Below are 18,898 nucleotides of genomic sequence, written 5' to 3'. Positions count from 1 at the left end.
TAAAGCTCCCGCTGAGGGACTGCAGCACAGAACTGTCTCTTTGCAGGTTCAGTCAGAGTCCCCATTAACCAAGCCTTCATTAATAACTTGCCAGCAAAACTCGTATTTCCCATTTTTTACACGCAGTACAACATGTATGTGAGAGTTTTGTTTCCCTCTCTTTGTCTTTGTTGTGTGTGAACCGCTCTACAGTTCGGATGTCTGCTTTTAGCTGCTCGTTGTAGGCTGATTAACTTTGACAGGCTGCCTCTCAGACCCACCACAAACACAAGCAGTAAAGTAACCAGGCAGCATTTCACCACAGGACAGTCTGCATATACAGCCTGGACATGTTGCTGTCCAGAATTGGTGGGATTCTAACAACTAATCCAAAACTAGCCAGAACAAAAAAAAATCATCATGATAAATACGTTCTGAAAGCAATATTGTCTTTGTTAGTACCATGATGCCACGCTATATTTATCCCTAAAGACTCTAATAACAAATAACATAGCCGTAGGTTCTCAATTTGCCACAGCTAGCCATAGGTTAACAAACCTATATGATCTGCGATACTTAAGAGAGAATTGTATCTGTTAGTGTTTGTCTAATGTTCTCCTGAAGACAATGTTTGTTTCTCAAGGAGCAGGCAAAGCTGAAGGACTCCTTATCAGCCCTCCAGACTGTGTTACCTGTTAACTTAAGCCCCTTTTCCACTGGTGTAAAACCATCTAAAACCCACAAACATCTGGCTTTTGTCTTGAATAGGAATGGATACAATTGGCACTCACTCTCGGGTCAAACACGTCTGCAGTGGACATTGGGATTTAATTGATTCAAGCTCCGATTGGCAATGTCGGAAATATGAACCCCAGGTGAAGGCGATCATTTATTTGTCTTTGTTTTGGCAGTCGAAGCGCTGACACAGCATTTTTGTAGACATGATGCTGTGATGTGCAATAAACTTTGAGGCCATGAAAGTTGCGTACCAGTTTTTTTTACAACTTGGAAACAACGTGCAACAGAAATGTTTTGCTTTTTTTGTGGAAGATGCAATACTAGCAAGACAGCGAGGGGAGACAGGTTATCAGTTTCCGGGAAGTTTGGGATGGGGGGGGACAGAAAGTCAGATTCTCTTCAATGAGATAAGAAGCTAAGAACCTTTTTGTGCAAGCTTTACACGCATTTATAAAACTTGTGTATACCCGCTAATTTCAGTGTAAAATAGGTTTTGCAGAGCTGTGATTTTAGGCCATGTACTGTGTGTATGGTAAAATACCATCCTACAGCAGATAAAAAAGCCTCAGCCTGTTGCGGCGCAGTGAAGGAATCTCCAGAGACAAAGGATTGCAATTTTTTTTTCTTTTTATTTTATTTCACTTACTAACATCCTGCAACCCCTGCTGATATTCGTGTTCTATCACACTACAAGAGAGCAGAGTATAACACTTAGAGAAACCTAAGTCATAGTAGCGGTACATGACAGCTGAATTTCATTTGGGCAAGTACAGGAATCTAATGCATCTAAATGTTATTTGCTGGCAAAAGCGATTGAGTTCAACAAATCCTTCCTGTGCAATTTCAAGCTTTAACAAATCTGAGATATGAAGCAGCAGCAAATAAATCATGTGTCAGAACTGGGTAACCTGCAATCGAATCAATCTTTCCATCGGCATATTATGAGGTCACACTATAAATGAGAAGAGGGCAATTTGAATTTGAACTTTGTCTCGGGTGGGATTTAACCTTTTCCACAAAACCTTCAACGTGGTATATTAAGTGTGCTCTAATATACTGTAGATCCTGTACTACTGCATAACAAGCAGATGAATGATAGCCTGTGGTCATAACAACATTTCTAGAATTGCTTGTGCCTGAAGCTGTACAAAACAGATGGAGACGTATGCCAGCTAACAGTAGCAGTGCTGATAGTTGCAGTGGTCTATGCTCTTTCCTAACAATGTAGATAGGTTGTGTATATGTATATGTTTTTAAGAAATAACCATTTGTTGATATAAGGTTTTCAGGCAGATACAATTTTGAGTAAGAGCTCAACACATATTCAACAACCTACTTAACACAAACTGAATACTGTACATCAGTGTTGTTTTCTGCTTCTTACACTAAATCAATATTGACAGTGCAAGAAAATGTGACAAATAATATAATTGTAATAAGATACAAGTCAGATAAATAACTTTTAGGATAAAAACTGCTCTAACTCCACCCTGTCGATTTGCCAGTATCACATTGGAGGTTAAGTAACCAGAAGCATCGCTCTAACAGGTTGCTCTGTGGGCACGTGCTCCCCCCTCGCTCCCTCTTAACACGCTCACTTTCCTCTGCTTTGACAGGCCTTCACTTGTGCTGGTTCTCAACAGAAACACCATTGTGCCTTCCACTGCAAACAATGCCTGCTGTTTTGCCAAGGGGCCAGAAAACAACACATTAGCTCACTTTGCCTCTTTGTTCTGCCGTAGATTCAAGACATGGCTCTGTTTGCAGGGCCAAGTAAGTAAGAGAGGACTGTTAATGACAGTTCAGGGAAATTCATAATGTCAAGTGCATAGTGGGGTGCTGAAGTGCTCTTGGGCAAGAACCTGACTCCCTGCCAGCGTTGGAAGTGTTGACCTGCACCTTGATCTGTCTGTTGGCAACCTGAGGCAGAGGGAAACGATAAACTTTCTCCCTAAAACCGAACAACATTAAGATGCAAGATTAAGATTAAGATGCATTTATTAGTCCCAAACACATGCTCAGGCACACTCATGGAGGTAGGGAAATTTAACCTCTGCTTTTGACCCATCTGGTGCAGTACACACAGAGCAGTGAGCGACCATGTACGGCGCTCAGGGAGCAGATGTTGGGGGAGTAAGGTTCCTTGCTCAGGGGCACTAGACAGGGTAGGGAGACTCTTGGATTTTTTTGGGCAGATCAATCCAGGTTCGTCTTTTGTTGTCTCTCCGTGGAGTCGAACCAGAGACGAACCAGAGACCTTCTCTGCCCATAGTCCAAGTTCCTGCCACTAGTCCACCGCCTCTCCAATGGTCTAACGAACACTTATATCATAACCCAATGAAGGCTAACCACTATGTCTCAACAAAACTTATGTGGATGCCTTTATTCACATATAAAGCAGTGCAGAGAGGCTGACTCTACCTTTTCATAAATCCACAGCAGTATATCTCAATTCAGCAGCAGCACAGACACTGCCGAGCCTGCCCTTGGTTTTAACATTCCTGCCTGCAGCTATAGACGCATGGAGAGGCCTCCAGAGGTATGTGACCCTCAGTTACATTTATATGCTTCAGAAGTGATAAAGGCGATGCCAAAGGCTAACAAATGACTGGCAGCCACAAGAAATAAAGGCTTGTGCTGACTGTCATAAAACACAGTTAAATGGCATATCAATCAATGGGAGGGTGGGGTGTAAAAAAAAAGACGAGGAAAAGGATAGACAATGCAGGAAGTAGGGATTTGATGTTGATGAATTTGACGTTGTACAATAGATTTACTAACGAGCTTAGTGGTGACCGATTTCAGTGTAAGCATAAAGAAAAATAAAACCGATTGACGCCCACTACCCCCATGGTGTAGTCTGTCAGTGTGTGTAACTGTTTTCCACCTCATGCATTATTGTGCAAATTGAAAACCTGAGGAGAGCCATTCACGCACACCAAGAGAGGTAGTGGTGTGTGTGTGGGGGGGGGGGTTTGAGTGATCAGTGGGAGTTGGGGCTGGGGGGGAACCGCCATCTCCCTCTCAGCATCTTGGCAAGCGGGAGAGGGAAATATGATTATCTGGTGGGGGAATTGTTTCATCAACACCTGGAGCAGATAAATGAAAATAGGAGGATTTATGTACTAGAACAAGCCTAGCTCTAGTGCCAAGAAGCAATTAAGCAGAAAGCTAGAATACCACCCCCCCACACCCCACACCATGCTCTCCCTTTCTTCCCACGACACTGTTGCTTTCCAACTCTTTACCTTCCTTATTGTGTCTCCCTCCCTCTCTGTATTTGTACGCTCGACGCTCACTTCACACCGGTGGCGCAGTAGATGAACTAATGGCGAGCCTTAGGGAAGGCTAGCTGGGAGAAAGGGAAGGTATTCATTCCCACAAAGTGTCTCATTAAAGGCTGATAACAAAGTGGCTGTGAAGTGTTGTGATCTCATTTGACTCTATGTTGGGGGGAGCCGACGGATGCTCGCCCTCCCGTGTCGCTACAGATAGACAGCGCAGCCTGTCTCGCCTTCCCGCTGTGACCTCCGAGCAGAAAGAAATTCTAAATGTAATCATCTGAGGGATGTGTGGCTCCATCTTAAAAAGCGTTGTTAGTCTTATTTTGTTGCAAAGCTTTGGCCTTAAACACCCAAGACAAGTGGATTTTTGCAAATATAATTATTGTTGCATGTAACGTAAACAAATCAAGGGTCTGCAAGGACTAATGCTGGGTGTGTCCTTCTCCACGAGGACTTGACTGGATTGACAATGGCATCACAATGAAGGCATTCAGATAGCATAATGAAACATCGGCACATTGACACAACAAACTACATTGGCAGTTTAAAAACTTGTACCTGCAAAGTTCTACAGTAATTTCCATCTCTGGAAAACTGGTACAGATTACACTCAGGAAGATTTACTATGTTATATAGAAGATTCCTGCACTGTGATGACGGTTACATCTGCTGAGCAGGAGTCTGCAAAACTCAGCAAAGCCTTTAAACACTGGGAGGGAGGATGGTGCAATAGCTGGGGTTAATAAAATTGAGAATGAAATTGTAGCGAGTAATATTGAGACATCACTTAAGCATCATACTGAAAAAGCTCCAGACTATAACAGGAGCTGTAAATATGCTGCAAAATGTCATTGAAGAGAGGATTTCCAAATTTGCCCTTATATTGCAATTTACCAATTTTCAGTTCTTCTTCTTTACATAATGTCTTCAAATTACATCAAAATCATCTCATTGCCTCTTGTTGATAAAGTAGATCTGTCTGGTGCTTTTGTCATTCAGGACGCGGTACTACTTCAGAAAACCTGCATCAATTTACAAGCAGCAAAAAGAACACTCACAGCAACTCTGAGGTTGAATAAAGCTGATAAGATAAGATAATGCTTTATCAGTCCTACTAATGGGAAATCTGCCATGTTACGGCAGCAAAGGGGGAAGATAAAACAGACACTAAGGAAAAGTTATAAATGAGTAAAACTATAAGGCAAACATAAATATAATGCAATATAAAAATATTCTACAATAAAATATACAACAGTCTGTGTAGTATTCCCTTTGCTATAGTTTCCACAGCCTGGTATTTTGTTTGTAGATAATATGAAGCTATGACAAGTAATGTACACAAGCCACAAAAATCCATCAGCGACCAGAGATAATTTCTAGGCAAAACAGAGATTGAGCTGATGAATGTGCCATAGTCCTCTAAATGATATGGAGACCACTAACAAAGATTAGGTATCAGGGTCAACTACAGGCTAACCTCCTCTCTGTGAACCTGGCTGATACTCAGGCCTGGCTCCGCGCTCAGTGCTGGCAAGCATCTGTCATGCTGATGTATTCTGGAGCCAGATCCTTTCAGTGGAATAATGAGAAATTATAGTATGAAAATTAAGTTGAGTGTGGTCTGTCCTTATTCACAAAACCAGATATAAGCTTCATATTGACATTGAAATGTGCTTTTAATTCACTGCAGACACTGACCAAGAAAAGCAATCACTCAAGTGTCTCCATCAATGAAAATCCTTAACTGTTTTTAAAATGACGGACACCCTTCCATTATATCCATGATTGCATTTGCAGGAGGCGTTACCGACACACTGTGAAAATCAAATATATATTAGAATTCCAAAACTTAGTCATCAATGCCTACCCAAACGTCAACAGTGGTAAAATGCATTTAGGACTCAGATATACATCCAGTCTACCACTAGTGTTGGTACTAACATACTATTAACATAATCACACAAATGTACAGTTTATCTTTATTATATATTCCATGCAAGAGTTTCCACTGTGAGTTGATTAGGCAGCACAATATGAACTCTAACAACATGCTCAATGTCAGTGACTTGGTTGTATTTACTCCTTAATTAAAGGCCATACAGTGAAATCATAAGCACAGTGGCTGTGAATGGTGTGGCGCACAGAGTTAAAGCAGCTGCTGTGCTGTGAAGCCCAGAGATGTGGAATGCAAACAGTAGCTTGGCAGAGTTCTGTTTATGTTCCCTCACTCTCACACGCTGCCTGTTTTCTTTATTGACTCAACAACTGGCCTTGTGCTCGGGCTCCAAGCGCGTGTGTGTGTTTATGTGTGTGAGTCTGCGTGTGTAACCTGTTCAGGACCTTTTCAGGACCAGGAGACCTGATTGGTAGCAAAGCCCGGTACGAATGAGGCAAGAAATCCTTTCTGAGCTCCTGGTTAAGGTAAGGGTTAAGATGTTAATTGTGGTTAGGTTAAGGTGAGGCATAAGAATGAACTGGTCATAACCTGGGGATAAGGTTTTGGTTTGACTATCCATAATGAAAGGAAGTCAATGTTAAAGACCTAATAAGCATAGCTGTGAAAATGTGTGTGTGTCATTTTGATCTCATTCCATGCATTGGGCAAAGCCCTGCTGGCTCTTGGTGCATGTCCGGGTTTCAGACACACTGACAGACAGGTCTCTCTGCAATGAGTCTCTCTGTGTGGCCTGTTTGCAGGAGCAGATTTGATTGCCTATGATGTATGGTAAAAGAAACAGTGGATTAAAAAGAAAACAGGATGCCCATGCTATCTGTGCAGTATATAAAACAGGGGAGCAGTCAGAGTGAGGAGATAGACAGAGACAGAGAGTAGAGGAGAACTCTGACAATCCTCTCCTTTGGCAGATCTGTCAGCCTCCTCTCACTGGGTGTGACAGAGCTTGTCTTGCCCTTGCAGGTTTTTACTGCAGCGGCTATGTTACACACACCTTATTATATATCCCATTATATTTCAAACACTTTCCCCCTCTTCACTCGGCTGAGCACAAGGCTGCAGCGTTTACTTTCCCAGACTCATGAAGTGAGGAGAGTCTGCGATGGCCACAGGTCGAACCTGTTAAAAACTGATGATACAAACTTTGGGGGAGACTGAGGTATAAAATCCGCTTCCCGAGCAAAGGTTTGACCAATGTAACGACCTGAATTCCAATACCCAGATTAATGGAAGCTATTTTTGCACACACCACACTTATACTCACTTAAAATATATATATTTCTTATGCCAAATAAATGCATAAAAATACACAAGGGTTTAGTTGCTGCAATATAATCTGTGCAGGGTCAACAAGCCTCTAAACAGCATATAGACCAAAAGCCTCTTCTATGGTTTATGCCACTATAGAAATAATAGTAGTATGAATCAGGCAATAGATTTGGATGTTTTCTTTAGTGCATCTTAAAGCAATATTTAAATACAGTCATATGACTGTATTTAAATATTGCTTTAAGATGTTAACATTCTCTAGTTGAGATGGTTCTAGTTGTCCTGCACTGCAATAATTCCACCCTGTGACTCTGTCCTGACGGCATAGCTTCATATTTTCAAAGGAAATACCCACTATCCATAATCCCTTGCGTTTAGGTTAGTGAGTCCCACTCCGACTTTGGGAAATGAAGCTCATCTCAGTGAGTAGACCCAGACCCAAAATGATTGTCCATTAAACCGAGTGTATGGCCCAACTCCAGCTGCCTTTCCTAATTGGGCCTGTTTGAAATGATGCCTTACAGGTTCAATATTTACTGAGTACATTCCTCAAGGAGGCAGACCCTAATAATGACACTGTACGGTTCATAGTCTAGCTGTGAAATGGGCTGCAAGACTACTTAGACTAGAAGTGAAGGAGGATTAACACCACAATGCTCATTCTATGCAACAATCTATTTCAAAGACCAGACAGAGATAATAAGCAGGAGCCAAACTGTCTTGGAAGTCACACGTGTGTTAGCAGGATCCCTTGCTCCCCTGTGTTAACATCATCAAAGCACCAACAAACACATGACTCTGTCAGATAATGCTGCTGCCATACAGGTTTTCATTATTTACTTTGCCTTTGAGTAATCACACTTTGTCCAGCAGTTCAACATGCTCGATGACTAAATGTGCCCATTGCACCAGTAAGGAGTGTGATTCAGAGCTGCAGCAAAATGAGTCTTACTTGTTTCTGTTGTTAGCAGAGCACACAATAATAATTAGGCTTTGTGATTGGATAATTCCCACTGAACAGCACTTTTGGCATCGTTAATTTCTTTCCTTTTTTATCAAAAATATAAAAACACATGGACCTTAAATCATCAAAGAAACAGATACGCTAGGATCTGGCATATGTTACCCTTACACTGACTATCTGACCAGGAAAGTGAAAAAAACACAGCTTTCAACATTTGCCACAGAACAATTTGTAGCGTAAAAGAAATACAATGCTTTATTAGATATGTTTTAGTTCCTCCACTTTGCAACTTTATATACGTGGAATCTTACTGCAGGAACAAAAATGCATCTGTTTGAATGCAGGTTTTGTACCCACTTCACCATCCTTCACTATTAGTGACACTTAAACCATCTGTGATATATTTGAAGAAAACAAATGATATCTCCAAGGAAAAGCTGTGAAAAGAGAATAAATCCAACTATCTTTTTTTTTCTATAAAATATAATTATATGTTCTACATAAAATACACCCTATCTCACATAAACACAACCAGCTGATGCATACATTGGGGAGAGAGGGTAATAAACAGTCTGATACTCTGACAAATCTATAGCTGCTCCGTCAGAAATGACAAACTCCCCCTCATACTCTCAACCTGCCAAACGGTGATTCAGATTCCATGAGTGTGGACGGGTGACAAGGTGTTTCATTTCAGCAGAGAAAACTGAGCATGGCAGCTCAGCCCTGAGCTGACAGGCAAATATCATTCAGACAGTGAATGGTGCAGAAGTGGCAATGGGAAAAAGAGAAACACACACATTGCATAACAAACCTTTTATCTAAGTTCTAATATCTTGGCCATGGTTTGTTATATGGCTGCCAAAGCTATCACACAAAACACTGAAGCTACAGTCCTTGTTTGGTTTCACCCGCACCCAAACATAAACACATGGAAAAGGCTAAATGCTGCGAATGCAATCATCATGCTGACAAACAATAAGCTGTGGTAAACTAAGGACTTACATATCACTGTATCTTATTTTACACAGAGAGCTGAGCACTGAGCAATTATTGTCAGCATCACTTGGTCTATAAGGACTATTCCCCTCTGAGCTGGTGTTTGTAGCGAGTGTCGGTAGAAGAAGAACATGTTGACAACTGTTAACGCTAATTGCTTTCGCACCAAGAGCGATCTTTTAAGCAAACATGCAGCAAGACTCGGCGCAATGTCACGACTGTGTGAGTCATGCCTCTGAAACCGAGGCCCTCCTTAAAAAAACATGACCACATGGACTGGAGGCTGATTTGTAATCTGCAGTGTTGTGATGACTTTTGATTTTTGCCAGCATTACCACGATGCAGTTGTATCCCTGGGTCTATAAAAGACTTGAATTTTATTATCTAACTCAAAGCTTGGATCCAGCCAAATATTGTATTTTAGACTGAGTTGTAGGGCTGTGGCATCTTGATCCTCTGTTTTGGGATGTTTTTTCAGTTCTGAGGCTTCTATCTCACTCAATCTGGAAAAATATAGTGAGTTTTCCAACATGTTGAAATGTGACTTCAGTAAGTGAGTTCCCCCAGATATGTCCAGTGTCTGAGCCAGGACTGTCCCGGAGGAATCAGACAGGACCATTGGGACTATGACGTCACTGATTCATCAAAGCAGAAACACTTGTTTGGGAACTCTACACTTGCTGAGGGCTACAAAAGGTATTGCAATGATACATGAATTGATATGTTATTGTACATTAGACATGTTTAGTTTTACAAAATTGTTAGAACATATAAATTAAAAATAGGATCAGAAAAGGTCCCTTCTCATCAACTGGCACTATTTTTAACCTGTGTTACTTGAAGTCACTTTACGCTCAGGCTTTCAACAATTTTCTTTGTCTTGTCTTTGAGAACATCAGAAAAATGCAATCACCAGCTCTGGAAATGATTAAAAAAATACATATTGCACTCTTTAAATGATACTCCTGTGTCCAGACATTATCACTTTGTAGCTTAGTTACTCACAAACAAATGTTGAAATCTAAAAATCAGATCCCATCTAACAACTCTGATTCAGCCCACAACTGGGTGAAGGGAGGTTCTGGTGGAGATACATTTTGTTTTCAAAAGAGGTCGTTGTCACAATAGTTATACCTCAAACATCTACAAATGTAATTTGTTTCCCTTTTGGTAACATGACCAAGCGAACCACTTTATTGTAAAGTGTTCTCCTTGGTTTGCAGCAGAGCATTGTTCAAGTGACTATTAATACTTCCCCCCACACGCACGCTGCTCGGTAAGACTAGTCAAAGCACCTCTGTGCCGAGCGAGGCTGCAGAGCTGGAAAAAATGACCTGCCCTTGCATGCAAACAAATTGTTGAAAAGGGATTCGAGTGATGTGAAGGTTGGAGGAAGCTAGACTCTCAGAGGTTTCTCTTTGCTCTCTGTCAGCAAAGGACATGACTGAAAAGAAAAACAGCCATTACTTAATGAGCCACTTACAGGGTGCCCTCTCTATTTAGGTTTCATTATTTTTCCTGTAAATCCTTCACAGCTTTCGTGTGCTAGTCATTCTCTCAGAGCTGCTGTGTGCCTTCTTATATGTTCAACAAAATGAAGGGGTTTGGAAAATACCTCCAGCTGAATGATCAAATATGATTACGATGAAGTTATCCGCTAATAAATCCTTTTTCTTCAAAGTGCTCAAATGAAATGTCTTTTGTTAACATTGTTTAATAACACACATTCATCAAGCAGTTGAGGAACCGGAAAGGGGTTAAGAAAGGCAAAAGGGGGGGGGGACAAGTGAGTAGTGGATAATTAGCGGGGGAACGTTCTAACAGTGCAGCTCCTAATCCATCGCAGGCTCAGAGACAGCATCTTAATCACAGCGTAATTACATCCTGTCATTCACCGGAATGAAAACACTGAGACAGGAAGATGGAAGACGGCTTGGGATGACAAGCAGGAAATGGATATATACGTACGCCTGCTACAAGCTACCCACATGCTGATGTGTGTCACTTAATATGTGTCAGCGGTGTGGTGCAGCTCAGCAGTTCCTCACAGTTCACGATACCTGAACACAAAGAGGCTCTAATTTGCTTTGTTTTGTTGTGTTGGTGAGAGTGATACCTCAGTATTCACAATGGACAGCACAACTCTTTAGGGCCAGTGTGCCTTCCAAAAAGCTAGTGCTGCTGGCTGAAAGACGACAACATACAGACACAGATAGACACATTTTTCTATATGTTCTAAGGCTGCGTGTGTATAAAACTTCAATATTATTTTAAGCATTGTCTGAAATGCGTCCTTGCCACGGACTTTGAAACCTGCCAAGAACCAAAAGTTGGCAACGAATGTGTTCTCAGACTCAAACTGTGAATCAACTCATTTGATCACACAGTGACTCATTTAAATCACAATTTCAATAACTCTTAAGACGAGAATGAAGAAGACAAATAAAAGGACGCTGGTGTAAATGTGCTGTAAACAAAAACATGTGATTACCCACAGCAGAATGTAAATGTTTGTCCTGCCCCCCCTTGCACGCTTTACCCAGGCATCGCTCTCACTTGAATGTTCCGGACATTTTCTTGTTGTTGTGGTCTAATCTGACTCAGACGATCTCCTGCTGTGTTTTCTTGTAAAGGAAAAGCTGTATCCAAACATGACCGCCGGGAAACGTCCGGAAAATAGGGTTTGGAAATGTTCCATTGTCTGAAAATGGTTTTGTAGTGTAATTTCAAGCAGTAAGCCCATCTCCCAGATCTCAAGGCCTGGGCTACGGGAAATTGTGAAAGATATTGTCTACTTTTTATGGACATTTGTATCTATGGACTATGCAATCATTTCATTAATCAGCTAAATCAGTACTCTAAACAAAAGCATTTTCTCAAATTCTCTTTGTGTGTCATCCTTCATACCTGAGGGCAAGTATTAAAATAGAGAAAGCAGGGCACCTCCCCATGAACACGCCACAACAACACATGCACCTTCCTCAGATGGATATATTTAGGTCAATGGCTCAAACTGATTAACAGTAGAAGTTCAACACTGTGTGTGGGGGTGTCGGTGAAGGAGAGAGACGGCTTTCAGAATGTGACCACGCATTTATCAGCCATGCTGTCGCCTACAATGCGTGACAGTTAGAGAGAACCAGGGCCGGGGGACGTCCCACTGGCATTAAGAAAGCTCTCTCCATGGGATGCGTCAGCCAATGAGCAGCAGAGCCTCGGGGGGGCTGCCTTGTTAATTAAAGCCGGAGTTGTTTGTCAGTGCCGGCATATGATGCACAGCACTATCACCATTGGGGGAAAGAGAAAAACACAAAGCATGATTGCTGCAACCCCTGCAACAAATCTGCTGCCTCACCATGGAGGCAAGACGTCTTACTACAGCAACGACTGCTGTGGCTGTGAGTGTCAGTATCGGTTTGCACTGTGTTACTCAACTGGAAATCAGACACTGTATTTGCAGAGCAGAAGCACACAGCTGACCACAGGGAAAAGAAGGGATTCGCACACTACCAAAGATTGTGTCTAACCTGTTCATGTCAAGAGAGCATTAACTGCAACACAGGACGCGTATGAGAAAATTAGCAACCCAATGAATGTTTTGGGACTTCAGCTGGAGGTACCATCGAAAATCAAATGTAAACCTTTCTCCGAGGTTGCGCATTTTTAGGGCTACATTGGAACACTGATGAAATACCAAGACACAAACATGTAACGGGCTTAGAGCGACACACCAGCTGGCGAATCGAAGAGGAGAAAGTGAAGCAGCAGCTCACAGCTTCCATAACAACCACCATCAAGCTCCCCTTGGGCAAGGGACTTAATTTTCTCATATTGCTTTGCAGGAGCTGTTCAGTGGCCAACAACCCATGATGATGGCAGTGTAAAACTGTTTAGAACGGGGCCATGCAGAGAAAAAGCTAATGTGTTCAGCAAAACAAATAAAAGAAAAAAAGGGAGACAAACTCTAGAACTCATCACAAGCTTCAATATATGAAACCCAATTTGCCTGACTGACCGTTTAGCTTCCTGTCTTTAACACTGTTCTAATATCACTCAATCAACCAAATCTAAAATCCCCAATAGAGTGAATTTCGAAACTCATGCTGCGGAACGAAAAACCCAAACAAATCCAAATTCATGTCAAAGCAGATGAACAGAAGGATTGTGGATTAACAAGAGGGGATTTGCCGCTCCGACGTCACTCACAGAGCAAATGGAGCAAATCAAACATCTTATTAATACTGTGACAGATGGATAATTGTGTCATTTTAATATCTGCTTCCTTGTTCAATGCCCGGGGGAAGACTTCTGCAGGGTTTAAACCACAGCGGGTAATTGTTTTGTGGCACTGCTGTCAGGTGAAAACCTTCTATCTCTAGGAAATCGACCTTTCAGCAGCTGGGAGAGCTGCCAAATGCCAATCATTCTAATATTAAATATAAATGCGCTATAGTTAGTTTTAAAATATCGCCTCGGAGAAAAAAGCAAGACTTGAAACATTCTCTCAACTGAAGTGATGATTTAATCCTCCACTTTTCTCCTTCAACAGCCCACAATCGGAGGAGTGCTTGAATCTAGCTGAAATATACCCGGCATTTTCCTGATCACGATAAGGTGCCCGTGACGAGGCAGGACGGCCGGTGTTTGTACAGTCGATTTGAGCAGGTAAGTAAGCGGCTTTCCTGTGAGAAACCAGGGGATTCAAAGCGCATAAACACGGCGTAATCAAATGTGGCCGAGGCTGCAAATTGCTTTCGGCTGTAATGACACAGGTTCCGGGGAGCGGGCTAGACCAACGTACAGCCCTAAGCCCTCATCAGGGGAGCCAGATCCTATCAGCGCGAAGCTGGAATATCAACAACACCAAGCGGCCGAGTGCGTTTCGAGGCAAAGTGCTGTGGGAGAAACCCATAACCCTCAGGCTCTTATGACCAGACTGCAGCAGCTGTGCACAAGTTACAGACTAAAATAGGACAATCAAACGGCAGTGGCAGCAACCCAAAGGTGACATGGATTTTATGAAACCTCATCAGCCTGATGTCCTGTAGAGAACAGCAAAAGTCTTGGATTAGAGATTGAAACCAAACAACATGGAGATACATGTTGGTTTGTTGGCCACGTGGGCTCATTGAACCAAGGGAGGATGGGACATTGCATTGACGTTGGTAGAATGCTAATGAGTACGAGAACCTCACCGCGTAACGCGACCATGCCGGCCATCAGTCACTGCAGAGAGGGCAAGAGGACCACACACACTGCCTCCGAACAAGGGTGTGTGAGCTTATCAGAGTATGATGCAATAGGTCAGAGCTATTCCCTGGCAAATGCTGCTGTGTCCACCTAATAATTGATGAGCAATTAGCACAGGTAGCATAGGTCACGAGTTCCACTAAAGCATACAGTAACTAGTGAAAGCATGAGCCGTGACTGATCAGGAGGCATTCAAGTTTATAACAGAAATCATGTAGGGCTATTGTTTTCATTTACAGCAAACAAGTATCTGAGATTAGAGAAAAGTCAACATGTTCATTTGAGACTGCACTTGTTGGTAAATCAAGGGGGAAAGCACAACAAAAAACTGTTCCTGTGTACAACCCTTCATGTAATTGTACCAGATCCACCAACATCATTTAATAAGCACAGTCCATTTGCATGCAAATCAGACCAATTACCAAGTAGGTGGCATGTGAGTATCATTTCACATAGAGGCGTATCATGCCTCATTTGCTTAGCCTTGAAACATAAGCCTCTATGTGGAGCACACAGTTTCCTCTGTGCTCGTTCAACATGGATTTAGCACTTGAGTAAGAAAACTATTACTGCTGGGTGGGTGCAAAACAGGAATTATAAGGATAATCGTCTGACTTAATTTCCCTCTCAGACACAAAGAGGCATCACTTCTATTAAGATAGAGCATCTGAATTTTCTAGAAACCAACCTGCAAACCAGCAACCAACCAGACGACAACAGCTACACGTGAAACAAAAATTACCTCTCACTGCATCAACGTCCCACACAGAGGGGAAACACCGTCTGTACTTCAGTGGGGCAGGACACTGTGTTGACAGCAGTGGAGACACCAGCAAGCTGGGAGATGATCCCAGTATAAGAAGCACTTTGCTGCCATGACATCTTCAAAGTCTTCCACAGTCAGCAGCTGTCAGAAGTGGCAGCCAAGCCGCACAATGGGCAGAAATACTCACACACTCAACATCACAGCATGCGGCGCTCGTGCAAATCACCAGGACAGGGCAGACGCACTCGTTTTATGCACATTTGATAACACGTAACAAGCTTATCTCAGGGAGGCACTGCTCCAGCCTGTCTGTGGTAGCAACTGGGGAATTGTCCAGCTTTGTACAGACATGGTTTATTGTAGGGATTTTGAGAGGTGTGATAGTTTTAATCCACTTTAGCTACATAGTTAGTGTTTAGTTTCTTGAGATAATAATAGGATTACACCAGTCCTTAATGCTAAGTGTTCATGCACACATCACACTGACAACTCACCCCCTTCTCCTCCTCCTCTATCTGCTCTCACACCCACTCTAAGCTCCATGCAGGGCCGAGCTAAGTAGAAGAGAAACATAATTTACAACCCATGACCCGGACAGGTTAAACCTTTTAACAGATGGAAGTTGGCAAATTGATGATCCTCCATTCTGTGTATGAGGGTGGACATTATATTCCATACCGCATATATACAGCCAACCATTATACCAACTAAGCACTGTGTAGGAGGCAAGTGTCAATGATAAGTGATTAATACTGCTGCTAAGCCTACAATGGTGGTTTTCATTGAAATGAGGCGGCCTGTGGCAGGGAACATGGGCTTTCAAATGAGGTCACCATCTCAAAATACATTCGGACCTCAGCGGACATCCAATGCATGAGCTATGTTTATTAAAACTTGTAATTTATAATCAAACAACAGCAGAGCTTCCTCTCCCAGAATGAGCCATTGAATCAAAACAAAACAAAAAACGGAGCTGCCTGTCTTGTCAGTGTAACATCCCACAGGGAGCAATGTTTATTTGTCTTTTGGAACGTGACAAGATAAGAGATAAGAGGATGTCACACGAGAACGCTCTTTTCTTCCTGAAATCATTCCTCTGACATCAGACACACCACGCGGTAATGAGAGAAGCAGTTATCGGCACACGGCGTATTTCAGCCCACGACAGAAGAGTGCTGCAAAAGGCTGTTTATCAAAGAGCAAAATGTTTAGAGCGCTGTGACAACTCGTAGTGAATCAGAACATAAAAAACAACACAAGGCAGGGCTGTTCCTGACAGAGCCACACTTCTTGATCTTCCCCAGCAATCAATGTGCTGCCAATGATTCACATCTAATTCACAATGCCTTCAAACTTGTGCTGTACCTAGTTGGGGGCCAGCGATGGCTGTCAAGCACTTTCATGTGGAGGACCTGGCTGACCCGGAGCCCCAATAAGAGGACACGTTGACCTGTAGCAGCTGTCAGTAGCTTCATATGAGGACAATCAGACCATGGACTGATCTGGGACACCTTGAGGTGGTAGGTGGACCTCTAGGAATCTACACGTGAGTACAAGAGTCAACATTATCCTCATCAAGACTGTAATTGGTGTCATCTCAAGTGAATTAGAGACAAATTAGACTAGTTCTCATGGTGTTGGAGGGAGGGGGCGTTCAAGGACCCCTCCAGCTTTGACAGCCACTCCACTGATGAGGAAGGCAACGCGTGCACGCCCTCACACTCACACGCGCACGCACACAGGTAATGATCCGCCTTACCTCCAGACGATCCAGACTGATGAAGCTGGCTATAGCAAATCCATCAATGATGTCCTCCTCCTGCGAGCTGGACTCCCGTCTCTTCCGCCGGGGGGGACGCGGGGCTCTGGCGGCGGCTGCGGGGCGCGGCGCCTTTTTACCGGGCAGGGAGGCGGCGTCCCTCCCCGGGCTGCGTCCCTCCCTGTCGGAGCAGGAGGAGTTGGGGTCGGGGCTGCGGGCGTCCCTGCTCCCTGCCTCCCGCAACCTCCGCACCCTCTCCCGCTTCTTGGGGCGACATCTCCGACCCTGCTTCAGTTTGGCGTCCATATCGCTGGAGGGAAGCTCGCGGGGTCAAAAAAAAGGAAAATAGAAATGTAACTCCACAGACAGTAGGTGCTCGCGCCGAACGCCCCGCTGCACCGTGTAATAACAAATATCACACACCGGACCGACTGCGCTGTAACGTGAACGCAGCGCTGCGTGTGTGCGCGTGTGTAAATAACCAGGCAAATAGAGCCTCACAGCACTCAATGACCTTGACTATAAACCTCCCCGATCTCCATTACAATAAGCAAATGTTCAAGTATCCCGCAGAGGCGAGACACACGGAGCAAAGCGACGCGGATCCACGCGTGATTTTGTCACGAATCTGCGCCGTGTCGACGCGGAATTCGCTCAGGCAGGTGCAAAACGGCCAAACGGGGGAAATCCACGCATTACACTCGCTTAGTAACTTTTGTTGCATCGGCACAGGAACAGGCTGCGTTGGAGCCTCAGCTCGCTGCATAGCGCAGACAGCGCGGAGGAACCATGTCGCTGCCCGTTGTTGTTTTCCAGCAGCCCATGATCCAGGGCTGTCAAACCCACGGAGACTATCCGTCCGGAACAAACCCGCCTGGCGAACACGCACGGCTCGATCGTGGCCGTCGGATGAGTGAAGAATGACAATAATCCAGAATGCCCGTTGAGTTTTTAAGCCATACTCCTCTCTGCGCTTCGGGGGGCGAAGAGGATCCCAAGTCTGAGAGCTACTTACTCACAATATTTCCCTAAATGATCCGAAGCGTCCGAGTGAGACAGCCATCCGGTGTGTAATCAAACTCCATGAGGCGATGAAGCGGTCTATTCCAGCTCAGATCATGTGGAGTTTTCCCTGTAAATCCACTCCGGTCCGTCCCCTGGCTGCTCAGTTGCTCAGCGGCTCGTGGTATTTTCTATTCGCATAATAAGGCTTTGATAAGTGTCCTTAAAGCGACAGGAGTGATTCAAATCTCCTCTCCCCCTCTCTCATTCCCTTCCTCCGAAATTAAGAGACACAGTCAAGCTTCAGAGAACCCACAGAACTGACGTATTTCCGCCACCTCTGGCCCACGATTTACCATGGGAAGGAAGCTGGGGTTTTTTTTTGTGATCATTCTGTCTCACTGCCGGGCACACTTTGTCACATCGGGCACTACTTTAGTCTGTCGGTCTGCCTGAGCTGATGTCACATCATGCCTCTCCCACTGTCACTGCTAGAAACACACTCAAACGAGTCCAGACGTTTTCCAAAGGGACATTCTTGGACTATGTCAAATGTCCACCTCAGACATTCTGCAGAACTTTGAACTAATAAAATGTTTAAAAGAATGTCAGAGTGAGAATTCAGCAGGGACATTTCAAAAACATTTACAGCGAGCAAGTGGCTGTCATGATGATGTTTCTAACCAACAACAGACCCATTATATATAATTATTATTAAGTGAAATGATATATCAATACAATTTCATAGGAGAGAAAAAGGTGCCATACACATGAACGAAGATTCCAACTTGGGAGTTTAAGGAGCTTTTCAGAATAAAGGACGATGCTTGTGTCGATGTCCAGTGGAATTTATACGCCATGTCTGAATGTTGCTGAAATGTTCCTGTAGTTGTGAGAGCATCTAACCAGGACAACCTCCTGCTGTGGTCTTCAT

The 18,898-nt window shown here is 43.5% G+C and overlaps 1 protein-coding gene across 5 annotated transcripts in view; it reads right to left on the bottom strand.

Moving 5' to 3' along the window:
- fbrsl1 (fibrosin-like 1) overlaps window positions 1-18,263 on the bottom strand; it is a 288,976-nt gene extending 270,713 nt beyond the window's left edge. For all 5 annotated transcript variants that reach the window (XM_062384522.1, XM_062384540.1, XM_062384529.1 and 2 more), the window contains exon 1: window positions 16,963-18,263. In XM_062384522.1, coding sequence (XP_062240506.1) covers window positions 16,963-17,268 — 306 coding nt within the window. In that variant the 5' untranslated portion in view covers window positions 17,269-18,263. The remainder of the gene's footprint in view (window positions 1-16,962) is intronic.
- Window positions 18,264-18,898: the final 635 nt, after the last annotated feature.

The sequence above is a fragment of the Platichthys flesus genome, chromosome 3, assembly GCF_949316205.1.
Source record: "Platichthys flesus chromosome 3, fPlaFle2.1, whole genome shotgun sequence".
Lineage (NCBI taxonomy): Eukaryota > Metazoa > Chordata > Actinopteri > Pleuronectiformes > Pleuronectidae > Platichthys > Platichthys flesus.
Note: the sequence above shows the minus strand (reverse complement) of the source record. Positions and strands in the feature narration are given on the sequence as shown.